The 27777-nt window shown below is 43.4% G+C and overlaps 1 protein-coding gene across 1 annotated transcript in view; it reads right to left on the minus strand.

The window, feature by feature from the left end:
• Positions 1 to 21083, minus strand: part of pdgfc (platelet derived growth factor c) — a 40812-nt gene extending 19729 nt beyond the window's left edge. Inside the window, exon 1 of the mRNA XM_028960397.1 lies at positions 20502 to 21083. Within this exon, the coding sequence (XP_028816230.1) occupies positions 20502 to 20610 (109 nt within the window). The 5' untranslated portion in view covers positions 20611 to 21083. The remainder of the gene's footprint in view (positions 1 to 20501) is intronic.
• Between the last annotated feature and the right edge of the window lie 6694 nt (positions 21084 to 27777).

Consider the following 27777-nt stretch of genomic DNA (forward strand, 5'->3'; position numbering starts at 1 on the left):
ATATTTTAAGAGTCACGAAAAGGGGCAGTAATAAATATATTACTTCATACAGGCAGGAGCAATAACGGGCTTTGGTTTTTATAGACCGGCAGTGTGTGCATCTAAGGAAGAGGCGTAGAATTTGCCAAGGTTTGCAGCTACGAGGAAAAAGGAAAAACTAACCACTAACCACTAACCTTTTTATGCTTTTATATCGGTCTTAGTGGTCCACTAATACTGTATCTGAAGTCTCTTTCTGAAATTCAGCCATGGTGCAGAATTACAGCCAATTTCCGCAGGACGAGCCGTTTCCGTGTCTGTAGCTTTAAATGATAATGAGGAGAGAGGCGGGGTGAGGTGGAGGGTGGGGCCAGCTTGCATCCATGGTACCATGCACTAGTGTTTAAAATGTATAGCATTGGCTCATGGACACCCCACCTTTCTAGTTTGACATACACATTTTTAAGAAGTCGTGTCGGCGTATTGAAAAAATTCTATTAACCCACTGGTTCTTCAGAGTTTTGCGTGAAGGGACTAAAAAATACATTTGTGATCAATTTTCGAACTAAGTCTGCAAGTTGGTGGAGCTATTTTTTTTGGGGGGGAGGCCCCAAAATCCAGATCCGACCATCTGAGCTGCCAAGCGGAACGGCCAAAGCACTCTTTACACCTACCGCCATTTCTAGCCACGGCAGGACCATAGACAGGAATGTGTATTAATGTTAAATAATCCCACAAACTGAAATGTCATCCTCACTACCATCATCCTCTAAATGCGTTTTAAATCCACTTTGCATTTTCATTCCACAATGGCCATTTTGGATTGTTGTGATCCTTTGGGTAGCTGTGTGGATAAGATGCTTCTTAAATGACATGGTCACATGACACAGTCACTGTGATCATTCCACCTTACTGTAGTGAATCAGGAGACAAGTAATGCTCTGCACTCCATTTTCTATTTTGACAGAGCTGTAGCATTCAGTTTCCCCTGGGTAAGACATCATAATTGCCTTTGTGATGCCAAACACCTCAGAGGCAAGTAAAGCAACGCGTCCAACCGTGATGTCTTCACCTTCCTGTCTCAGGGCCAGAGCGTTACTAACTGCACGAAAAACACACAGGACAGTTTTCTGGTTTAGGAGCCCTCTGTGTTCCTGTCACCTTCATTCTTGTTTGCCTCTCCAGTTTGGTGAGTTCTCTCTTTTCAAGTCTGTGCGCTGTCTTTTGGCAACAAGGGTGTCTGAACAATGTGGATATGAGACTTTCTTATAAAAATGAAATGCACCGTGCTAACAAAAGTCAATGGAAACATAGATGTTAAGAAAGGTGAGAAACAGTGTGGGTTCCTTGGGACATGACAGTAAGGGACAATTTTACGTCACACTGGCTGCACATTGTAGGCTTGCAGAAAAAAACCCACTTCCTAGTTAGACAAGGTAATTAACTTTAATTGCGCTAATGTGTTAATGGATCTCCCATATCTCAAACTGATACTCATAGCCTTATTGAAATGACATAAAGAGGAATAGTTGTCAGCGCAACATCAGCGTCAATGCGCAATTATTCTGAAGGCTTTGTCCGTGTTTTTTTTTTTTTATCCATCTAATACCCATTAAGGCCGATTAGGAGCATTATTTAACTGTAATGACTTCTCCAGGAAGAGGGCTCGTGCGATGCTCGTGCAAAAGTGAGCCAAGGCCAAAACCCATTTTGCGTAATTCAACGTCAGTCGCAGCATGTATTTTAATTATTCTTTTTTTTTGGTTTGTCGTTGGAAAGCCTTCAACTCAGTTCTGATGCAGAAGCATCTTATCTTGGTATCACATGAGCAAACCTGTTCTTCGTGCTTCATTCATCGGGAATATTAAATGAACAGAACAAATGTGCTAACTCTTGCACATGAGAAAAAGTGCAGATTTTGGGCTTACAAGCTAAATGCCTAGAGGAATATGTGAGACGGGTACACCACTTGAGGGTGTTGTCACGTACGGCACAAGTATTTAGTTCCTTACCTAGCTAGTGACTGGTACTAACAGATAGAGAATGATTCAATACTTCAATATAAAAACACTAGGAAACAATAAATTGCATAGCACTGTGGGGCAGCAACAACAAAATGCACACACAATGCAAAAATAGACCCATACACAGGTGTTAACATACTTTGCCACACAAAACTATTGGTTTGGTCGATGATGGCGATTACAGCTTATGAATTTAACAGATATCAGTTAACTTCAGATGTTAACAGATATCTGCTAACCATATACATTTGTAGTACACAATTGTAGTTGCAAAACTCCAGCAATTCCACCAACATTAGTGTTAACTGGTTACAAATCACAAGTCATGCTATGCTAGCGCTATGGGCAGGTTATTGCTTGCCAGGGCTCTAGAGTACATAACTCCACATGTGTTCATTCATAGTTTTGATGCCTTCAGTGAGAAGCTATCAATGTAAATGGTCATGAAAATAAAGAAAACACGTTGGATGAGAAGGTGTGTCCAAACCTTTCGCCTGTACTGTATGTTAGAACTGTTGGACAAGACAACATGCTCTGTTGTAGGCGTTGCATATAGTCATGGTGTTCCATTGGTGTAAAAAGTGCTTTTCTCTTCCATTCACAGTTCAGATGGCATCAAATATGAGCTTTCAATTCCAGTCTTGTTTTAACTGGACTTGAAAAACGGTTAGTGCAGGTTAGTGCAGTAGCTTGATTTTTTTGAAGCCAGGGTTTTGTGGTTTGTGGTTCTTCTAATGATATGGGACTCGTCTTCTCCTCAATTAACTGTGATAAATGTAATAGATGTTGGTTCATCACATTCAAGCGCACAGTCCCGTGCTATGCTAAGCCAAGAAAAAGCTGCATGCCTTTTTTTGACAGCATCCATTGAAATACTGAGCGCGACGCCACATGCAGCGCCGCCTGCGTCATTTCCACCCGGTTGCAAGCATTTCTTCAGGGCAAGCAGCAGGCAGCGCATTTGCCTGGTTTTAATCACCTTCCCTCAATAAGGCAGCGGCTCCCAGTGTATGCAATGATTAATGTACTTGCACATGGCACAGTAAGCGAACACATGGTTTTGATGAAGTCATGGTGAACCCTTAAAGTCCTACACGGACAATTATAGATAGACATATGCTATTGGGAAACATTCCAGAATGTGGGCTCCTTGGGAAAAGTCGAGCGAACGGTGAGGGGAGTTTCAACATATAATAAGCGTAATTAAGAGCAGACAATGAAGAGGAAATCTGGTTTCAGAGTCTGGGAAAAAATAGGGAGGGACCACATTCTTTAAAAAAAAAAGAAGAAATTATGTGGAGGCTTCATTTTTCAAATTGTTATTATCCTGCCATTTATGTATTTCACTTAAAATCATAGCCACCACATAAATCATGTTTTATATTACTTCACCCCATTAAATAGAAATACACAATTTCATTGTCTGTGCAAACATACATATATACTGCAATATTATAATTTTTTTTTTGTTGTAGTTACTGCCGTGCATCAGTCATGCACATCAGTCATTATGGCATGGAGGTGCTGAGCATTGCACCACCCGGTTACTGTCACACATTGTTTTCCGCACTATCACTCAGAAAAATGAGAATAAACACTCCCGGAGAGTCTCGACCTGCCAAGTTCTCTCAAGCCTCCTTCTAACCCTGGCCTCCCCTGGTCCATTATTCCTGCTGCTGCTGCTCAGCTAGGCCAGGCCGCTTTCTGGGAGAGACCCAGGATTCTCGATGACCTCACAGGGCAGTTTAAACCATTTCAACCACTGATCAGGGTAGGTCCTCCCGGGGGGATTACCTCAAACATGACTTTTCCTTGACCCAGTTCACTTTTTTTTCCCCTTCAGTTAAGGAGAGGTGGCTGTAATTAAGGCAGGAAGTGAGGTTTGAATAAATAGCGCTGTACAGAGCTTCCATTGTGCTTTGTCCACATGTTAACGGGGCGCAGAGCTGAGGATCATGGTTAATTATTATCCTGTAAGCAGACAATTACCACACATACGAACTTTGTTATGTGCACATACGTAAATGCATGCATTTCATCCAAAAACACACAAGTGTGTTACTGTTTCTATGCCTGAAGAGTAAGTTTGATGAGGATAGATAATTTGATAACTCGTAACTGATTTATGTATTATACATTCCTAGTTTTTTTCACAATTCCAAAAATTTAAAAAACTGAAATCAATAATGAATTTGCGATTACATATTGCCCATGCATAATAAATGCAGTACAAACACAGCAGTGCAGAAACACAGCTGTACATACACACAGCTAGGGCTCAACACACCTTCTCTCTCAGCAAAACCATTATATCCCAGTGAAATCAAATAAGTGCAGGCCTCCCAAAACCTTTTGTCTGGAAGGCCCACGGTGAAACTGCACGCTGACATAAATTTGGCTCCGATACAACCGTATCGTCAATCACGCCACGGCTGCGCTGTGCCTTTCGACGGCGTATCGAGCGATGCTAAAGAGAAAAGCACCCTTGATTTCGTTACACGGGCGGAGATCTGGCTCTGAAATAATTTGCCGTCCCTGATTAGCTTCAGATAAGCTCTGATTAGCTCCGGTCAAAAGATTATGAGTCAATTACAAGTGTAAGCGGCTCAAATGACATTCGGGTTTCGGGCTGCGGCTCCTCCACCCCCCTCGAAGCAACGCAGCTGTCACGAACTTTACATTTCCCAAGCCGTGCGACTGCTTTACGTCAGATTTAAGGGCGCTGAATAAAGTGTTCATTAGGGCGCCAGCGTAAGTGATCCCTGCAGGGCGCATGTCCCAGTAGTGCAAATGGCGCGGTGCTAAAATCTCCGCGGGTTAAATCCACCTTGGCCAGGTGGTGAAACCGAACCCTGAGCTTAAGTCCACTGCCACCCCCCCCTTCACCCCAACCTCGGCGATTTTAAGACACATCTGCTCCTCATTATGCGTTTGTAGTGGTAAGTACAGGTGCTGTAAATTCCAGGCAGGCACTCTCCATGCTTACCGCCTTTGAGCCTTACAGTTCATGTGCCTCTCTGGTGTACGGGGAACGTTACCACTGCTACAGTTAGCAGTATGCTCATAACTTTCCTCGTGTTCTCACGGAAGACGCGAGACCTTCGGTTCATACGTTTGGCTGCCCGATCTGTGATATCTGCACGGTCTGTATGCACCGTGGTAACGTTCTGCGATGTGGAGGACTGTGCCTGAGCAGAATGACCAAACATATAAACTTTCACATTAAGGTTACTTTCTCCATGTAAAAGCATCAGGACGTGTAAAAATTGTGCCAATGGGAGCAGAAACTGAGCCCTTATGTTATCACAGTATGCGCACAGCTTCACAATCAGCAACTGTTATAACTGGTGAAACTCATTAAAGATGTAGCATATTGGACATGTTTGCAGAAAGGCAGAGGGAATTGCACAAAATAGCATTGTCAAACAGAACTAACTTGGGTTGGAGGAACGTGCATCGATTGTTGAGAGCATGGAAGTTCAGACACTTTCCCAAAACAGAGGTTTATCATTTCAGAGAACCAAGGTCAGATGACAACATTGCACAAAGCTTCCTGTTTTTTGATACTAGTGTACAGTATACACTGCTCGCCTTATTTAATACCTTTTTTTAAAACAACATACACTTTTAATGTATAATGTTGTTATGTCCTCAAGCTTATTTGTTCTTATTTGTCATTTTATTTTAAGCTGTGTCATTTGTAATTGGTGAGCAATATGCAGCATCACAATTTGTCATTTCACATAGAATAGCACTCATATGCACAATCCAGAGGTTTTGCTGATACCTCAGTCCCCAGGACCCACTGCCCAGATTTTTATACCAACATCTTCACTTGGTCAGGATGGCAACAGAAATCATTCCTACGCTCAAAACTTCTCATTTTTGTGACACTTATGTGGCAAGATCATTAATGAGAAAACGTCCATAGAATCAGGAAGTCACACAGGCACATTTTTTGTGAAGTCTTGTGGACTCTGTTTGACGGAGGGAGTGTGGCATTGATGTGAGAGCTCAGTTGTGTCATAACTGACAGCTGCCAGTAGCGCAGGAGCAACTGAGCCTGACAGAACAGATTGGAGTCATGTTAGTGTCTGTATGTGTGTGTGTGCATATCTCAAATTCAAATCAATAAAAGTAAATCCCATCTGTTTATCTTGAGCACAATTGGTCCAGACGTGATTTCACTGTTGTTTGTCTTTTGTCCACTTAGTGTCAAGGCCGGAGCCAAAAAAACAAAATCGCTGCGTCTGACAGATACCTTGGCACGGCTCAGTGCTACACTGCGCCGGCGACTGCCAACAGCCTTCAACAAACAAACAAACAGACCAAAAACCGGCCTAAAAATACAGCGCCGCGGTCACCGGCCTGGCCGAACGTCAAAGGCTAGAAGATCGGGTGAATGTACGAAGTGAGCACAGGAGCCCTGGCATAATAACAATATTTCATTTACATTTACGGCATTTATCAGACGCCCTTATCCAGAGCAACTTACAATCAGTAGTTACAGGGACAGTCCCCCCCTGGAGCAACTTAGGGTTAAGTGTCTTGCTCAGGGACACTTACAGCAACGGTGTACACAAAATGATGGAAGTAGGGTGTTATGACAGTATACATATCATTGCATGTTCGATTTCTCCAATGATGGGAATAACAGCATTAAACTTACAACCTTACTAAAAATATATATATATTTTTCAGTAATGGGTCATCTAACCAATTACACTCCCATCGCTGTTACTGATATTAACATGGCATGCGTTTCTGTAATTAAGCTGTTTTTCCTCCGACCAGACTCTCAGCCGCAGGAACAGTAAAGCGTGAGGGCCGAGACCTCAGTGATGATGATGAGCTGGTAAGCCAATCAGAGGCCGAGGTGGGTGGGTGTTTACACAAACACACACACGAGCAGGAGAGACGTGGCAAAGGCGGGTTCTAAAAGTAGCGTTTTTACAGTAGAAATACAAACATGACTTTTCCCATTCAAAATTTTTAACTTACTTTCCCTTGCAAATAGTTACTTTTATAATGCTGTAAGTCAGTTACTTTTTGAAAGAAGTTACTAGTAATATTAACTAATTACTTTTTTATACAGTAATTATGTGCCCAATATTGTAGATTACCATAAGGTTTTTCATTCTTAAGTCTCTCAATTCTGCTAATAGTCATGTTCATACAGGGATATTTGGGATTTGACAATAAATAAAAAGTGCACTCAGGCCATTTCAGACTATATCATATTTCTTTGATTTATTGCACTGAACACTAAACACGAGAGATTTATGGTGTGTGTAACATGTTAAGAACTGCAGGATGTCAGCCTTCTCCAAACTCTTTATTAGAGTTGGCCTCAGCTCACCCCAGCGTTCGGTCTTTGAAGAGCGTGAAGCCGGCGCTGAGTGGTGAGAGCACAGGTGGACCCACAGGCCCGTCATCGTGTCATCAGTCGATGGGGACGGGAGCGCGGAGCCAGACGCCCATCAGCGGGCCCCTCATCAAATTGCCACGCGTCTCCCCCGGGGCATAACAGAGCGGAGCGGAACCCCCTCATCCATTTAAAAATTCCCCCCACAAAATGGCAAAACATCCGCTATTGTGATTGAATGGCCATGCATGTCCTCCCAGTCCTACAGGTGTGTGCGTATGTGTGTGTGTGTGTGTGTGTGTGAGTTTGTGACATTTGGCCTCTTCAGCTCTCTGAGAAGAAACAGTGAAGTTTTGTGCATCATGGCACACACCCCTCGCTGCAACGCTACCCATATAACACAGAATGTACACAGAGTGCAGTGTGTCACACGGCCATGATGACACCACGCTCAGGAGCGTTTTCTGCCTAAGCAGCGAGAAGCTTCCCTTAAAAGGCTCTGAGAGAATAAAAAGGTTTGAGCCTTTGGCGGGTGGGGTGACTGGCCCTGGGTTCAGTTCACAGCTACGTGTGCCCTCCTTGTATTTTTTTCATACTGAATCAGCAAGTGTCATTATGCTATTAGGCTTGATGCATGGCGGAAGAATAACTTTTTTCATGTGACTTTTTACGATTAACTTTTTACATTTTGATCAAGGATTCGGCAACCTTTTGGTCACAAGTCTGCTTCATTAACTGCTAGGCCACCACTGGCACCACTCTCCACTCTAGACATTTTTGGTTTGGCATGACAAATTTCCTCAGCTTCCTCAGAAATGCAGTCTTTTGTGTGCTTGTTGTGTGTTATGAGTTCCAATGAATTTTATGATTTTCACTCTCTCCACTTTAGCCTCACCAATGTGATCGGCAGTGTGCCGTGACTTCTTTGATTAGCCCTATGACTGTGGGATAATCAGCAAATTGAATGATGATACTTTTTTGATGAAGTCAGGAGAAAATATGTATTGATGGTCAGAAAGTTCCAGAGAGTCTTGACTGTCTGGGAGGGAGGAGGTGGGTGTGAAAGAGATGCTAAATCGGGCTCTTTCCACACCTCGTTCCTGCAAGTATCAATCTCCGGCCTCTCAACAGCCCTTTCAACCACCCGGAACACGTTCTGCTGAGCTGTTCCGTGCTTGTGGTTGGCATCTCCTCAGGGGTGTCAAATGTCACGCCTGTTACGTTGTTGACACTTTCACTGCCAGCTTCTATTTAAGTGGAGTGCAGTTTCGCCCTCGACCTTTCAACCTTACCCTGTGACATCATTTTAATGCGATCACAGATCGGTTGGTGAAACATGGCCTAGGAGACGGATCCTGTTTTGACCCGTCTCAAACTAAACAAAAAACCAGAAGACACCTTCATAGTCGACATTTATGCACCATCAAAGGAAGTTGGAACTAAATATCTGGATCTTCTCTTTGGCCTCACATGACCAATTACCAGGGCTGCAGCAGACAGCCTGGAACCCATTTCCATCAGTGTGGGTGGCCAATTTAATTCACGAAGCCTCCTTAATCTCACATTAAACTGGCAAAATGAGGACGGGTGCAAGAGTTGCGAGGGGAGGACTGAGTGCTGAGCACGGCTGCGTCACGCTAGCCCCTATACGTCCAAAATGGAGAAATGGAAGGGAAAAAAGGCTTTCAAACCACAGCTGCTTGGTCGGCGGGGCCGTCCGCATGCCTTTGTAGTACCATCTGTGCTCCAATCAGCTGGATCCTGAGAGTAGAGCGCTGGGAAACACCTCACGTCAACTGTGGGCGTTAACGATGGCGGATGCGCACGGCTACGCAACTGTTTCGTGGAGTCTGGTTTTATCTCACTGGCACGGCACGTAGGTCTAATGAATAGCAGACGGAATGAATAGCAGTGCATACGATGGTGGTAGAGGAATAGCGTATCGGTTTATGCTGGACTCTCTCACACAAACACAATGTATCCATCAGGTGAACCGAAACAAACAGCTGGGAAAGTTCATGGTCGTATCAGTCACATTTGTCACGATAAAAAAAAAAAAAAACTAGTCCCACGTGGAGCGCAAAGTTAATTTAGACGACATTAGACCCAGGGCTTCTGAGCGATTCTTTAATCAGCCCCCAAGCTTCTGTATCTGGCCAAAAGCTTGCTGGGCCCTAATGTGATTTGCAGACATTGCCGGACGAGACATGGAATCGGGCCAGACGCTAGGGGGACAACACTGCGAATAAAAATCTCAGAATTGTAAACGTGTCACTGTTTGTTCCTTGGATTGATGTAAGTGCCCAGGTGTTCAGCCTGCAGATGAGGATTTCAGACAAGCCCATGGTGAGAAAAAAATCAGCACATGAATGTTGCCAGGTCTCAAACATTTAACTCGATGTAGCATTTCGTTTTTCATTCTTAGTATTTTTTGTTGCATGTTTTAAAAATGGTCTGCTGAACATGCATGCTCTGGCGCAGTGGTGGCCAAGGTGCCACTGAGGTGCCACTAAGAAAAGAACCATCCCCAAGCACCGCTCCCCGGGAGCCTTTCATGGCTGCCCACTTGGGATGGGCTAAATTCAGAGACCGGGACACTGGTGGCTACTGGGTAAGGAAGCGGACCCGTAATCGGAAGGCTCTGGGTTCGATTCCCAATCTGCCGAGGTGCTGAGTTGCCACTGAGCAAAAATATCTGCGCCTTTCATGGCTGCCCAATGCTCACTAAGGTTGATGGGTGAAAAGCAGAGGACACTTTTTGTTTTGTGCACCATGTGCTGTGTATGACAATCATTTCACTTTCTTGATTTATGATTTTCTTTTACTTGTTTATGCAGAATGTGTCATAAAGACAAATAACACAATATCCAGGTTGTGGACATGTTTAATGCATTTGAAAAATGAATAAAAGATGCTTGGTTCTCTAATAATCTTCCCCAACGGACAGAGGCCTGTGAAGTACCTTGCATTTCTGTGCAGTCATGTTCTTATCCAGGCAGAACATTCCAGAATGCCGTCCACAGCGAATGGACAACCCCTTCAAATGCAGAGGAAGCAGCATAGCTACAACATAATACCACAATGTCCTCCAAGCCCACAGAAACACTGCATTTTTCAGTTGCATGATGAACTTGTCGTGTGACTCTGAAGTTCATTTAGACGCTTACAGTTTCTGGCCCGCAGTTTGCCCTCTGTCTGCCACCATCGCTGCCAGGCCTAAAAAAAGCACAAGCAGCAAACATTCCAGCCGGTGACCACACACACTTCTCGCCATAACACACACTCACCTGAGTCATCAGTCACTCATTTATACACAGACGCAGCTTTTGGCTGAACCCACCATAGGACCTAAGCATCAGTCCTCTAGACAGCAAGATATGTGAATGTCTATATACAGCCACATCATTATTATTGATATGATCATGCATGTACAAGAGTGAGGTTAGTGTTATAAAATGTATTAACTGCACAAAGCCAGTAATAACATAGCCGTAATTATAACAATTCTTATTCTTGTCATTGTTGATATTAATAGCAATGTTAATAACTATGTTTAATATGTTTATATATTATACACATATTTGCTATATATGAGTGGGAAGCAAATAATTTGCACACGTAATTCAACTTGGGCTTTTCTTCATCACTCACCGTCTAGCTGAATTGGGTGCGACATCAGTGGACAGCAGCTAAACGTTCGGAGTTTTGATGGCCTTTTAACATTCTGCATGGTCCATTAGCCATTCCCCTGCCCTGATTCCTCAATGGCGTGCCACTAGCGCCGGATGCTAATAAAGCTGGCACTAAATCATGTGTGACTGCCCGCCTCGCGAAACATCCAATTACCCAAGACAAACAGCACGGTATGAAGTATGGAAATAAATAAAGAAAGAAACGACAATGGGAGCGTCTAGCCTCTTCACAGCTCCAATTCGAGTGTATAATGGCTTTTGTAAAAAGACAATAGTACGAAATAGACAATAGGCAAAGATACAATTGCATAATTTCATCACAAACAAATGTAGATAAAGTTCATATGTAGAAGTGAAGGTTATTGCAACAGGACTATTCAGTCCTCTTCAGAGCGTCTGTCGTGAATTCTTAAACATTCCTCTTGACCTACTGTGACCCACAGAATAACCAAATACTGCAGGCACCTCCAGAGAAAAACTAGGCGCCATTATCATATAAATGGTTGAACTTTGGCACATGGAATTTTAGCATTTGCTCTGAATTATGAAACCTCCATGCACTCCAAATTTCGAATGGTGTTTGGCCTTTTTTTTCTCTGTACCTGGCCAGAAATCTACATTTTGTGGGTGGAGCGTGTTGACATTTTGATTACGGAAAAAAGGACACACCTAAGCACTCTTTACCTGGCAGAGCGGCCACCGTGATTGTTGCAGTAAATCTGTGGACCCTACATGAACATTTAATATTTTGTGCATATTTATACCTGTACATTGTGAAGCAAGTGGCAGTGTGTGCTAAATTAGGATTCATGTAGATTATTAAATTTGGATTATTTTTATGATTGGCTTTATATTCATTTTTTCAGCACGTTTTTAATTTAGACATAATATATGTTCATGTAAAAACATATGGACGTATGAGTGAGAGGAAGATGATGGAGTGCAGGCTTTTAGAGGTGAGAGAGGGCTGCAGAGGGCATTCGGGACCCTGAATTCTGACACAGAGAGGTGAAAAGTGATGGATCGGCCCCCCGGTGATGCCGTCTCGTCAGCCGACGGTCCTTCCGCCATGAATTAGTGCCGTCACTTCCACTCGTTAATGAGTGTCGACCAAGCAGATGTTCTGGCGGGGTGGGGGTGGGGCTGCGGGCCGACCTGTCACCCACCCGCTACGTGATCAAATGAAGATCAAGTTATAAATGAAACTGTTCACCACAGGCGTACTGCCGCAGCCATTTTGGTGGATCTCTGCTTCTCTCGAGCCAAGTTGAACTAAGTCAGCCAATGTCAGCCAAAAAAAGCAACTGTCCTGGGACCCAGGGACAGCCTTTCTGTCACTGCATCCCACAAGAGAAGGCACCGCTGGCCAATGGGAGCACAGCTATAAATGCCCATTCGGGACCGGGTTTGTGCAGTAATATGGCCAGGGGGGTCAAAATGAGCTTTCAGGATGGAGGTGCAATCACTCTGCTTCGAGCGGCGACACTTCATTCAGCATGGCCCTTCCAATAAGATGTGTGCGCATGCAAGTAGCATGAATCACCGGAGCAGCTCAGCTTGCCTGACAGCCAGGGCGCCTTTACTAGTCCATCTGTATTCAGGAAATGGATCCCGGGACCCTCGGGACCCCCTGGTTGGGCACTGTTGAGTTCGGCATATGGGCCTTATGCAGAAAACCTATTTGTGTTTGGGGAAAAGCCAAGCATTCTCCAAATAGTATGTGTGATAGAATTACACTCGCTCAGTACGCCACTGGCATACTGTCGTATATCAAATCTCGACATGTGCAAGGCGACCATAATGTAATCCGGCTGTTGTGGGGGGACATTGCTGAACCAATGATTACTGTGACAGGTGTGGCATAGCAGCCCCCCCCCCCCCCCCCGACCACCAATCTTGCTTGCACGTTATTTCTTTCGGACGTCACCTGAAGCTGTCTGCAGGGCGATGATAAAAATCGCATGAGCCGTCCCGTAACGAACCCAAAATGCATCACAACGGAGCACAGCAGCGGTAAAGTAAGAAATGGATCAAATATCCGGCTACTCTGTGTACACAATTTGGCATGCAAACATACCTTCAGGAACCGTATAAACCACTAAGAAGGATTGCAAATGCCTCAGTGCCTGACGTAGTGTTTCTGAAAGTGCCTTTGCCCTGAGATGGGAAAAAAACCCAATGTGGAAAAAAAACGACGCAGAACCAGAATGCACAGAACATACTGTGAATTTGCAAGCATGAAATATGTATCTTCAGAATATGATATAAAGACTATAACAAAAGCTCTGTGCAGTGTGTGTCCCTCCTATTATGAGACGCTGTTAGTCAAAACGGTTAAACCCTGCAATGAGTCATGAGTTTCATCACAAAATAAAAAAAGAGGTTTATAAGGAACGATTAGCTAAGCATGATGATTCAACAGCCAGTGCTTTCCTGTTCTCTGTGGTGGTCAAACAGCTAATTGACCACCCTGATGCTGAACCATGAGTATTTAATAATCATTTTCTTTTTATTTAATGTGAACACTTCCTAAAGATGTGATCTTCAGTAATTGAATATGTTGCAATGTTCTTGTGGGGACTGGTTGGTTTGTCCTCTGTGTTCATTTTTCTTGAATTCCAACAATTTTTTTTTTGGTCAGTCACTTCCTAATACTGTGGGTGTGTCTAATACAATTTTTCTGAAACAGCATTATTCTGTGAATGCAGGATGATATCCACTTGAAGGTCTTAGTTTCCTCAAAATGATTCCAAAAAGACTAGGCCTCAATCAACATAACTACAAAATGCTAATAAATCTAATAATCAATACTGAAAAATAAATCTTATAATTAAAAGTGACACAAAGTCTTTTTTCCCATTGATCCTATTGCATAGCTTCAACGCCATACAATTCTTCAAATTCTGCCCTCAATGTGTCAAGTTTTGACTGCACATGAGGCCTAGGCAGCTAATACCTGAATGTTAATGCTGAGAATAAACACTGTTTCCACTTGCCCTACTGTGTATAACTGTTATTTTTCTTCATTCTTCATATCATGCACATCAAATATTCCAGCCAGCTTGAAATGGTTTCTTTTATATATTTCACTATCATATTTTCTTTTCTTTCATATAATCTTTTTAGGGAAGTATTTGTTTTCCCTGAAGGACATTCTAAACAAAGTTCTAAAGGTAGTACACTACATAAAAGTCCCTTTTAACCATGACAAGAGCCCCTATGTGCCAGAATATTAATACACACACACATCCAGATTGTAATGTTTTCCTATAACGTACTGCAGATCTTGATGGAGCCACAGAGCCCCAAATGGCCGCTGTGAGAGGCCACTTTTTTCATTTAATCATCCGAATCCATAAACTTGCACGAAATAAAATGATATTGTGCAGTTGTACCGTGAAGATGGAGGCCGACAAAAATCCTCGGAACCCTGGATGTCAGCCTTGACTCCACATAAACGTGTCATTCATTTGGAAAAGCTGTGGCCAAACACCCTGGCAAAGGGTCTGAATTAACAGCATACTTCAAAAGGTTGGAAGTGTTTGAATGGAGCACGATGAATGGCGCTTTTATACCTAACCCTATGTGTGGGTGTGCAAAGTAAAGGTTGCTTCAAAAGTTGGTTTCATTCACTTTCTTAGCGGATGTCATGAATTCATACTGAAACATAATTTTTGCTGCCGCATTGTATTGTCTTGCCAGATAAAGGCCCAGGGTTATAGTGCATGGCCCAGCTGTGCCATGGATCTATCACAACTACCAAATAGCAGATGCTGATAAATATGAATTTTAATTCTTATCATAGAAATAATGGCCATGATGGCACAGGGAACGATTTGGCGCAGAGAAAAATCACACATACACACCTGATAGCTCTTTTAGAATAAAACACAAACTTAAAAATGATCAGTAAGTTATTAGCACAATTGCAGATAATTACAGATTTTCCTAAATGTTCACTTCACTCTTCAAAATTGCAGGTTCAGTTGAAATATGTTGTACAAACTAGTCTTTACAGAAATTTAGTAGCCATGATTAGATGAACACTATGTTAGAATGTTTTCATTGCTGTGTACTAGTGCAGAGAGGGTCGAAATAACATTCTTTAAAGCCAATGGTGACAATGCAAGGCAAGAAATAAAGTGCACATTTGGATAACATGTTAAGACAAAACTAGAGACTTGAGACTTTAAAGTCCGGTATTAGATCCACCAGAACAAACACTCTCGTATACAACACTTTAAATCCAATCGTATTGCTTGGGGGTGTATCCTGATTGGAATCAGGATGAACCTAAAATACTTCAGTAGGCCAGAGGGATGTCAGCATCTTGCACATTGCACAGCCACTTCCATTAATATCTCAATCAGATACCTTGCAGGGAACATAAGAACATCACAAAAGAATGCGCAAAAGCATGTAATGGGAAACTAATGCCATTATCTGAACACTTGTCAGTCTTCAGTCTGATTGGAATGAAATCCACCGAATGGAATACAATTCAGTGGCTTTAGAAAGTGCCGAAAAATCTAAATGCACCCAATTTACTTTAAGCATTCTTGTATTTTTATTTTTTTTGCTAAATTCAGATTGTATTTTTATTTTTTTTGCTAACTACCATCCAAATGCCTTTGAACTGAGCATGAAAAGGGCTGTTGGTGTGTGTGCGTGTCACAGGGGTGGGTGGGTTTAGTTGAAGGGCGAAACCTCACTGACAGCGAGTGATGAAATCCACCCAGGTATGTAGACATGGCCTCAAGAGACGGCAACCAAGGTCAACTCATCACATTTAGGGGCTGCCAGAAGATTCTAAGGCCCGTGGAATTTGGTTTACTCTGAAAACAGGCAACGTCCATAGCTTAACCTTGGAGAAGCAGAGTTGACTTCCTGTACAGAGGTAAGCCGAGGGCGAGTGTGGTCATGACGTAGGCCTGCGTTAATCCTTCATCTCATTGCTTTCGTTTGCCAGATCACACAAAAGGGCTTTGAAGACCTCAAATACACCTGAACGAGGTGAACGCAAGACTCAGCATTTCAGATATTGGCAGCAACAAATGTTTGAAAAGCAGGAAAAAGGTAGAGCAGGTCACGTTCAGTAATGAAAGACAAGTGGAAATGGAGGAACTCTGCTGCCAGGTAATGACTGACAGGTATTTATGTGTACAGTTGTGTGTATCATTCCTTCTATCAAGTCTAGACAGCATCCCGCCCCCACACTGTTACCATTGCCATTATACCATGCACCAAATTTCCCAATAATCAATGATTTCTTGACTTTTGCAACAAGTTTACCTTGCACTCTGGTGTCCATACTAGTGACACAATAAACCGAGTCGCCAAGCCGAGTCACTTTATTTCACATGCACTGCCACAATTGCCTGTTTCTGCATAGAACAACTACAAAAACATTTTATCGAACTAATTATTCAATATTATTAATAATGAGATCATGTTGCTCGAGCAGGCTTTAAATGAAACTGTTGTAGCATTAAGAAATCACTTTTTCCATTTTATTACGTTTTAGTAAATGTTTAGATGACATTTTTAATACATGCTAAGATATGTCAAACATCCTCAGCAAAACATTCCTCAGGCAGAACCAAGGTAAAGTATGGCATTTTTTGGTGAGGGACTACTGTGGATTGATGTGCATTAATTGTTGCTATCGCAACACTGCAAAACAACGAAGGATGTTTCTATGTCATCTCTAATAAAGGTAGTGGAAGGTAGTAGTGGCACAAAGAGTAAGGAAAGCCTGGCTTTAAATGATTAAATACTCCCTTATTTGGTGACATCATCGTGCATAATGCAATATGCATTTAAATTGTAAAATAGCATTAAGTCAGATTTGCATAAGTTATTACAACATTATGGAAAAGGAATTAACGCTACTACTGGAACTTATTTCACCCACTAGAACATTGTCAGAACTGTCAATTACTGTCAATTATTCCACCAGCAATGCATAAAAGGAACCCCAGCAGACCCAGGGGTCAACCTGTACACAGATGGTAGTAGCCTAGTGGGAAACACACTTGCTTATGAAACAGAAGACCAGAAATTCACAGGTTCAAACCACACTTACTACCATTGTGTCCCTGAGCAAGGGACTGAGCATTTAACCGCGAGTGTCTCCAGGGGGACTGTCCCTGTAACTACACTGATTGTAAGTCACTCTGGACAAGGGCGTCTGAGCAATGCCATTAATGAAAATGCCACGAAAATCATGTTTTTGGGCTAAAGATGAAAAAAATGGACTTCTTTTCTACAGTTAATCACCCAGCTCAGCCTGATAGAAGGAAAGCAACCCTCAAAACAGGCACTGGTAATAATCCTCCAAAAGAAGCACGTGTCGATGCTTGGCCTAACCCCCGAGCTACCTTATTAAAATGTCCTTATAAACTGGCGAGCAGATGCCACGGCGCTCTGATGAACAGACTGACAGTGGCACCGCCATTCAGGAGGAGCGCATTTTTCACTCAGGCCCGCATATCAGTGTAATTACAGACTGCAGGGGCAGCAGCGGCCACTAAACGCATTCGCCCGGCCGTGGCCTAGAGCCAAAAGAACATTAATAATGCTAAGGGAGGCTTCTTATCTGTATAATCTTTTCAAGTTACTGGTTTGCGGACAGGAGGAAGCAGCTGTTCTTTAAGATTACAGGCTTCTGAGGATTTTTCTTTTTCTTTTCTTTTTCCCAACCAATTGACCGTTTTTGAACGTAAAGAAACCGATGGTTTCGAAGAATTTCTTTTGCTTTGTTCCTGAAACCGGTGGTTTGAGACCTCTACCATTTTACAACCCAACATATGCAACCCTTAATTGAAGAGGGTTTGTTATATTAAAGAATGAAATTAATTGTTGCATCGCTGAAAAAAAGACAACGACGCATTTGACCTGTGGACTAGGGGTCACCAACCAAGTATCCTGCAAGTCCAGGACCAGGTTTAATGGTGACACTCTATCAGGTCATCCGGAATAATCCCAAGTCTGGACGCATTTTATAATATTCTCGTTTAATATGCCTGCCTTCCCACACTTAATTGTTAGGCAGTGTTGTCTACCATTAAGACTCCTGGAGAGAGCAAGAATCCGGTGTGAGACGGAGGACAGGAGGTCACCAGAGCTTGACTAACAAAAGAAAAAAAAAAAACTCTCTTCAAAGACGTAACAGGTAGGAAATTTCATACAGCGCAAAACAAACAGCGGCTCATCCTGTGACCCAGTTCCCCAAACAAACTCCGGCCTCGTTCCTGATCCCTGTAAATTGCGAGTCCTGTTCGGGGAGAGGAATGTACGCTCGCTGCCCGACATGACAAACAGCAGGCAGGCAGGCAGCGACTTGCTCACTTGCCAAATCCGCCGCGCAGCATTTCAATCGCGCTGACAGCGAAAAAACACGGACGCTGTTGCCCTCGCCACACGGCAGCGTGCGCTGCTCAATGCTGCTCTTTGTAGGCACCGAACACGGTGTCAGGATGTTCCGGGAGTCTTCCTGAGGTCCAGCATGACTCGGTGTCGGGTTGAGAGTTACTTCCCTCGACACCATGTGGCCACAGGGATATGGAGTCTGTTCAGTATAAAATATCACAATAACTCGGACTGTCCTTGTAGGATGCCAGGGGTAACAAGGTAATCTGTAGCTTTTAGGGAAATTCTTGGACAAAGAAAAAGCATGAAATTTCATGCCTAAACCTGACTTTGCTCACATATTCAGACAAATACTCTCTTGTGAATTTACACCTATGCACCTATATAAATAAATACAGTACAGGCCAAAAGTTTGGACACACCTTCTCATTCAATGTGTTTTCTTTATTTTCATGACCATTTACATTGGTAGATTCTCACTGAAGGCATCAAAACTATGGATGAACACATGTGGATTTAGGCCATTAAGAAACACCCGATCCTAATTAAGGAGAAGGTGAATGAGAAGGTCTGTCCAAACTTTTATTCTGTACTGTATATTTCCAATCAGTTTTGCATTTTTGAGTATATTGTTTGATCATTTATTGCGGACTTTGTGGCAAACTCGTAAAAAAACAATGTCATTAATGTCAACTACTGTAACTTATCTCTACCCACAGGAACATAATCTGAACAGTCAATTACTCGCTTAATTATTTGCACTAGCAATGAACAAAAGGAACCCGGCGGCGGAAACTCTGGGTCAGTCCATACACCGATGCCGCGATGGGTGGCAATAGCCTAGTGGGTTCGACACTTGCGTATGACCCGGAAGACCACAAAGTCAAGTCAAGGGTTCAAAACCCACTTACTACTATTGTGACCCTGAGCAGGACACTTAACCCTGAGTGTCTCCAGGGGGGACTGTGCCTGTAAGAACTGATTGTAAGTCAAATTGCTTGCCAAATTACATCTATGTAAATATAAAGCATTACTTTGTGGGAGCTTCACCACACTGGCGCACCGGAAGGCGGCAGCCTGTGTCTCCGAGTAGACTATAGACGTCCAAACATGGTGACAATTTGCAGTCTTTAAAGAAACGATGGTGCTGCTTTGACAGTGAGGTGCTATGTGCAGGTCCCTCTGGCTCAAAAAGGACACATGGGGGCAGATCTGCGACGTGAGGAGACACACTTTGAAGCCACAACACTTTCCACACGCTTTTTGTTCAAGTGATGTAGTGAAAAACACCCATGATGGCAAGCACCTTGCAACAGGCCATCCTGGTCTAAAGATCTCATTCTAAGTCACACTGGTCTGGGTTCAAAAGAAATCCGTCTCAAGTTACCCTTTCACCTTTCCCAACCTTATACTGCAATATTTCAAAACAGAAATCCCCCAAACCTCAAACTGCCCTGCAGAGAAGTAAGAACGGCGCGTGATAATGATCACCACCACGTCCGTGGAATGTGGAAGAATAGCTACAGTATATCAGGACCGCTCCTGGAGGTCCTGCTTGCCAAACAGTTTTCACTCCAGCCCGCCCCTTAATTAGGATCGGGTGTTTCTTAATGGCCTAATAAAAAAAAAAACTTTTCTGGCACAGGGGTCCCGCGGGAGTGGAAGTTTTTGGAAAAACTGCCTCGGAAAATTATCATTACACATGAAAAAATCAAATACACATAACAAAGGCAAGGCACTGGAGCTACTAGAGTGTACTGCCAAAGATAAAAAGCAAAAAGTAATTGGAGTGCTTGTTCGGAATTGTAAGTTGAGCCAAGGTGAGGTGCCGAGGGCGAAGGGAATTGCGCGCCCCATGAATGGAACCTTTCTGCCACCTCTTCTCCCGGGACACAACTTCAAAAAGACCCCTGCCCTGTCCCACCCCTACAAAAACACGCTTTGAAAGTTATTTCCACTTCCAAGTCCTGCGACGGCGGCGTCTGAACGTCGCCATTCATCTCTCTCGCGTGCGAAAAGCGGTGGTCGGGGTGGGGCGGGGTGAAAGTTCACCAGCTGATCTCCACTTACCGTTCTGCTCCTTCGGAGCGGGGGGGTGCATTTTGCCGATGTGACTGGGCTCCGCGTCAGCGACGTGCCGGAGGGAAGGCAGGAGGAGGGCGAGGAACAGGGGGACCATTTGGACTGGTGGAGGGCGCACACGCTTCCAGAGACTCTTTCAGCAGCGCGCACCGGCGCGGTCCGGGTTCGGGAGCGTCTGACGGCAGACGGGCGGCGGCAGCCGCATAATCCCGCCGACGGTGCCGGGTCTAGAGTGCGTGTCGTGGCCGGGCGGCGAGAAGCATCGCGGCGTTTTCGCGCTACGCGCGCCACGGTCCGCGGCCACGTCACCCGACGTTCGCGCACCTGTCGCTACGAGTTCAAAAAAATTATAATAATAATTTAAAAAAAAAAAGCAGTCAAAGTTTGAACAAAGTCCCTGTCAGGATTCCGTACGCAGAGATCGTGTCACCAAACCCCGGCCAAAGAACGCGCTGCGAGGCGCATCTCCGAGGCGATATTCCAGCGCGCCGCGTCCTCTCTCGCCATTCACCGGCGCCCCTTTAAAACTTCCTGAATCGAACATCGGCGACAGCCCTCCTACAAAAGCTGCGAGACACCGGTTTAAAAAAAAAAAAAAAAAAAAAAAAACACCGCCGCGCAGCCGAGACGGAGGGTCTGGGTATGAGGGGCGCGCAGGCGGGCCAACTGACGGCGCAACAGGTGCTGCGCGTAAAGTAAAAGTTTCCAGCTGAAGGAAACTCCCCGGAGAGGCGGGAACCGTTCTGAGGCTGCGGGTCTTAAAAAAATGTTTTAATACATACACAGTACAGGCCAAAAGTTTGGACACACCTTCTCATTCAATGTGTTTTCTTTATTTTCATGACCATTTGCATTGGTAGATTCTCACTGAAGGCATCAAAACTATGAATGAACACATACATACATACATACATACATGCACACACAATGGTATTGCGAGCGCATTAATTTTTGACCTAGATCAAAATAAGTTTTCCATCCTGTCCCATGCATAGATTAACACACGTGTTGCAGAATTATGTCATGAACTACAGGTACCTTTATTACTGCATATACAATTAGTTAAAATGTATTTTACAAGATATTTTAAGTGATGTCATTCATTTAATTTTCTACCACAATATAAATAATGATAAAAAAAAACATTTTCCATCAGGTAGTTCTCTGAGATTTGCAATGCTGTAAAGTTTCTACAGTCTTATTCTTCCAATACTTCATTTATTTAAAAAAAAATGTATTATATGGTACTTTAAAACGTTGTACAGTCAAACAGCAATTATATAGAAATGAAGTTACTTAATAAAAATAAGTTACTTGTGTAACAGTAACTTTTGAAACTATCATAAACAGCTAGAGTTAAACAAATACGAATAATAAGGATAGCCTAAAAAGCTATAGACTGTAATGCAATGCTTCTATAGACGCCAACATTTTGAACTTTACAGCACAGATTAAGGTTTACATTAATGTAAGTTCACTTAACATGGAAGAGACATGTTCAAGTCAGGAAAACTATAACAGCAAAATAATCGTTCACCCATCATTTTAAAACCTACATCACCACAATCAGTGAGGGTGCTAATATAAATGTCCTGAGCAAAAACGACCTTTACATCTTATTAAAGGGTTTCAACTCTACATACATTCCCATACATTCACCACAAACATTTGTAAATTTAATTTAATCTACAGATTTAATGTGCAATTATTATTTTTGAGTCCTTGATGTAAGTATTTTAAACTTTTTTCATCATGCTGGCCAGTTCATCATCCTGAAATCAGAACAATGCCTAATGCATCTGGGGGGAAATGTTTAAGAGCTTCTCAATTTGTCATATCAAAGGCGTAGACGTTGTAGTCACAGTCTTGCCTCCTGTAACCAATTTCCTCTCCCCGGATCAGCACACCATCTCCAAAATGGCTTTCATGTGGTCACTCGCATCCCCTTCATTGTCAGCAAATTCCGAAGGTTGGTGCTTCCCAGCCAAAACAGCCAGAGCAGGACACACACACACACATGCACATATATACCCCATGGTTTAAGTCAGACCCATCATGCAGTGAAGAATGCAACGTGTCCAGAGGAATTAAATGCTACAGCCTGTGCCTTCGGTCCACATCAGCAACCAATTACCATGTTCAGTTCGACGAGAGTCTTTTAATACGTCCCGCAAATGCACAGGGGCTCCTGAAGACCCCAGCAACGGTCCATGAAGGGGTCCTCTTGTGCAGACTGCGAGGTCCAGCTCCTTTGTGCAAGAGGGAGTATCACGTTCCGACCCCCAAAAGGTTGCAGCAGATGTCAACACCTCAGCCCAGCGGAATCTGTCCCTGGCCCTCTCACTTCCATCACGGCATTGTGAATCGCCGGGACTTTGATTTGAGGGAAAGGCACAATAAACAGAGGAAGTGGAGAACAAGGTGGACCTCTGAGGGTCCGGCAATTAATTCTTTGTGGAAACGTTATCCACGTGAAACGAACAGCGTTTTCCAGAAGTTAAAACCGGAGGCCTTTTCCCATGTTCACGCCGGACTGGAGAATTTGCAACGAAGAACCCAACACTCTACAAGCAACATCCTCATGAAAGTTGTTTCTGAGAGCACTCAACATATTCACAAAATTCTCAAATTCACCTCCAAGAAAAGGACTCAAGAACACAGCGCGATTGATTTTAATGCACAACGGCCTGTTGAGTACAATGCACCTCACAGAACCGGAGAGGAGATGAAGATATGGCTCATTTTCAAAAGATCTCAGAATCACCGGCAGCGTTTCAGGGCGTTCTCTGCATTCATGGGCGGTTGCTATAGGCTGTCATTCTACTTTGAGACTAGAGACACCTGGTGGTACCCCTTGAAGCTACAGCCGTCAGTCACTGTTTTTCCCTGCTTTTCATTTAATTGGCTGATGTGAAAACCATATGGGTGCTGAGGATGGATCTGGAGCTGCAGTAGAATCTAGCCTTCAAGAACTAACTGGCTTTTAATCACTTAATTCTCTGAGACTCAAAACGTTCATGTTTTACCCTAGTGGCTAACGCACTCGCCTAGGAACCAGAGGTCCACAAAGTCACAGGTTCAAGCCCCATTTACTACCATTGTGTCTGAGCAAAGACACTGAGCAAGACTGTAACTGTAACTACTGATTGTAAGTCACTCTAGATAAGAGTGTCTGCTAAATGCCATAAAGGTAAAAGCAAACAGGATATTAAAAAAAGTGCACATGTCACATTAGCAAAACATTATGCATGAAAATGCTTGAACTTGTGAACAATTCAGATGAAACGCGGCGAGACGATCTGTAGATAAATGGCACGTGTCTATGGTAGAGAATGCTGAGTGGACACGGAAACGACAAAAACCACGTCCATTGCAATGATCTTATTATACAGGGACGTGCAAAGACAAGAGTTGCCCGTTTGGAGTTAACATCATCATGAAATGACTTGTTCTATTGTGTGACTGAATCTGGATGTCTACAGGTGAAAAGCCTGCCACCCGCACGTCTTTAGGGCAGGTTTAACAAGAACAAAGTGGGACCTCTTTCTTTTGTGTTTGCACAGTTTACTTGGACCGACAGACGTCGAGATGTTTCATGCCAAATGCAAAAGAAGCACAAGACCTACTGATGCCCACTGACATGTTTTTGGATTCGCTCTCTCAGTTGTCCATCAGCCTTGTGGCTGGTCTCCAGACACTGAACACGTTCTTCACTGCATAAGGCTCCTTTGTTCTGAGGGTTCACAGGTTGAGTAGAAGATTGCAAGGCAGTGAACTAATTTGTCAGCTCTGATTGAGCTGCTCTGAGCAATTGGGCTTCATGTGTTTTAATGTCCTGTGCTGTACCCTGAATCCTGTCGAAGTCATTGCCCGGCAGTGACAGCCCAATGGCCCCGGGGCACCACAACTGTTCATAATGATGGGGTAACGTTTTTATTTTCAAGAACAGACAGCATTTTTTGCTAAAATGTTCCAGAAACAGGATTTCAAATATAACATTGGCCTAGTAAAGAACTCACTGACAAACCACAGCATTCATCTGTTGAACCATACATTGTCATGTAACATATGACTTTACTCGATGTCAATTTATTCATCATATACAGTCTGTAACAAAATTATTTTGGAATATAAATATTATTTTAAATATTAAATACTTTATTTTAAATATCTTAAATATTTCAGCAATGAAATAACAACTAATTGCATGTAAGTTAATTGATTTCTGTGTGAAGGTCAGTATCATTGCTCTGAGATTATTAATTTAGATTAATGTGCCCTGACAACATATTAACGCAGGTAGAGGGTTCATTTACTCATATGACAACATTTAATAACCTGAAAAACTGAGCACAGAGCAAAAAGAAATTTAAAAAATATTAAATGCAGGCCTTTAAATGAAAGCACAAACCTTACAGGATATTCTACAGCCTCTGGACAACTGTTGATATGATATAAGGCCCCACCAAACTGCAATTTGGACAGAAACTAGAATAACATTGGCGTAAACAGTACCTCTGGGAACTCCTTCAAGACTGTTGGAAAACCAATTCAGGTGACGACCTCTTGAAGCTCTTCGAGAGAATGACAAGAGTGTGCAAAGCAGTAATCAGAGCAAAGGGCGGCTATTTTGAAGAAACTAGAATATAAAACATGTTTTCAGTTATTTCACCTTTTTTGTTAAGTACATAACTCCACATGTGTTCATTCATAGTTTTGATGCCTTCAGTGATAAGCTACCAATGTAAATGGTCATGAAAATAAAGAAAACACATTGAATGAGAAGGTGTCCACCCAGGGTGTCCACTCATTTGCACGCCTACCAGTTACACATATTTTATGTTAAAGACGTAAAAGTGTAATATTTGGTTATGTTTGCAATATTTGCATATTGGTTCATTGTACACTTGCATCATTTGCAATACTGTGGTCTGTAGTAGTTGCAAAAAGCATTTCACGGCATATCATACCGTGTATGACTATGTATGTGACAAATAAAATTTGAATTTGGTGTGTCCAAACTTTTGCCTGTACTGTATATGAGGCCAAGAAGGATGATAGGATGATGATAAAAAGGACATGAGAACCATAAAAACATTGAAAAAAACTTCTCTGATCATATTTTTCAGCATCTAATATCATTGCACAATCAGATTTCTGTGACATGACCGATTATATTGTGAATTGTTTTTATGATCTTGTCTTTTATTTCCAGTATCTTCCTACTTATACATCTTTCTAAAAAGATGTATATTCTGCTCTGGCACTGCCAATCCTAGGGGTTAAATCCCGAAGATCTGCAGCTGTAGTAGAAACCTTAATGTCTACACAATCGTGTTGTGGCACTTCTGAATGCCTTTCTACTCGATCCATCATGTACTGAAGCAGACTCCATTTTCACCACAGGTTCCTCCCTTATGAACAGCTCTTTGTCCAGAGTGATGATTGGTGAAGATAGTATGAAATCTTTCCCAATGTCTCTGTGTCCCTGGCTGCTCTCTCCACTGTTCACCTCTCTTCAGTCCAGCCCTACTTATCCTATAGAATGGGCATCATCTAACACAAGCCTTTTCATAGTAAACAAAGCAGGCTAGCACCCTCAAGGCTCTTCTTGCAACTCTTGCACCCACATCCCTCAAAGTGGATTCTCCAGTCCACTGTCCAGGATCAGATATCTTCTGTGACATCTGTGTTACTGCCCCAGTTCCTTCACTAGTTCTGCAGGGATATCATCATCTCAAGTTGCCTTCCCTCTCCTGAGCTGCTTCACTGCCTTTGCTGTCTCATCTCGAACACCCGGCCTAGTTCTACTTTTTACTGGTTTTACTCTAGTGTCCACTCTACACAAAAGACACCTTTTGTGTCACAGTAGGCTCACCACATTCTGGTGTCACTGGCTCCTACATTTCATACTTCATATATTATAGTGGAAATATGTTTTTTTTCTTTTTATCTGAAATACATGTTAATGTGATATTCTAATACAAGTAAAAATGCAGCCAATTTTCTATTAATGAATAATATATTGCAATGAAGAAAATGTAATGAGGGTATAAAAAGTAAATGCAAAAATTCTCCTGAAAAGAAAGTAATTTAGGTCACACTCTCACCCTGATAGCATCTGTGTAGCCTCCACTAAAACGTCAAAATCTTTGTCAATATCTGATCTGAATAATCCTGATGTGTAAATGACTCTAAAGGTGTTGTCACGGGTGGGCTGGACATGGCATGAAGGAGGACGCATTCGCACGATCACAGGACAGAGGTTTAATACAAACTACACGAGACAAGGGAACATGAACACGCACAATGACCCGACAGCGAACAGACACGAACAGTATAGCTTTATACAATTATATAAATATACAGCAGGTGAACACGATCAGGGAACATTACACAGGACGAACATGAAACTCCGGTCCGGAGTCAACCCCTGCCGGTCCGGATCATGACAGTACTCCCCCCTCAAAGGCACTACCACCTGAGAGTGCCCACAAAACGGTCCATGAAAGAGGGGAGAAGTCCATAAGGACGAGTGGCGTCAGTCCTGCACCGGCGGCGTCAGGCCCGGGCCAAAGCACGGCTCGTCCGTGGGGGACCGGCGTCCTGTCCACCGTCCGCAGGCACCGTCACTCCGGTCAGTCTCCGGCACGCCCCGCTGGAAAGTTCGCCGCCTCCCTCGTCTCGGTTAACGCCGGGAGCACCTGAACTGCGCGACCGGTCTCCTCAACCGCACGGTAGCTTTCGTAGGCCATCGAGGTCCGGTCGCACGGATTCGTCGGTACTCCCCCGCCTCCAGAATCGCCAGGGGGAACATGGACCTCTCGACCCCACGGTAGCTTTCACTAGGCCGCCGAGAGTCTGTCACACTTGGGGAAACTTTAAAAACATGGACTGGATCTTGGGCAGGGCACTGGCGATTACCGGAGCTGCGTCGCTGGAATCCGGATGAGACGGCGGCGTCGAGGGATGTCCATACATGGAACTTTGAACATGGATCTGTGGGGCAGACGTCCTCCCAACCATCCACGGCTCCCTGGATCTCAGCGGGGCATAGATCGGCTGCGTCCACATGGTCGGGTCATTCTGTCACGGGTGGGCTGGACATGGCATGAAGGAGGACGCATTCGCACGATCACAGGACAGGGGTTTAATACAAACTACACGAGACAAGGGAACATGAACACGCACAATGACCCGACGGCGAACAGACACGAACAGGATAGTTTTATACAATTATATAAATAGACATCAGGTGAACACG

Source organism: Denticeps clupeoides, chromosome 18, assembly GCF_900700375.1.
Source record: "Denticeps clupeoides chromosome 18, fDenClu1.1, whole genome shotgun sequence".
NCBI classification, from domain to species: Eukaryota; Metazoa; Chordata; class Actinopteri; order Clupeiformes; family Denticipitidae; genus Denticeps; species Denticeps clupeoides.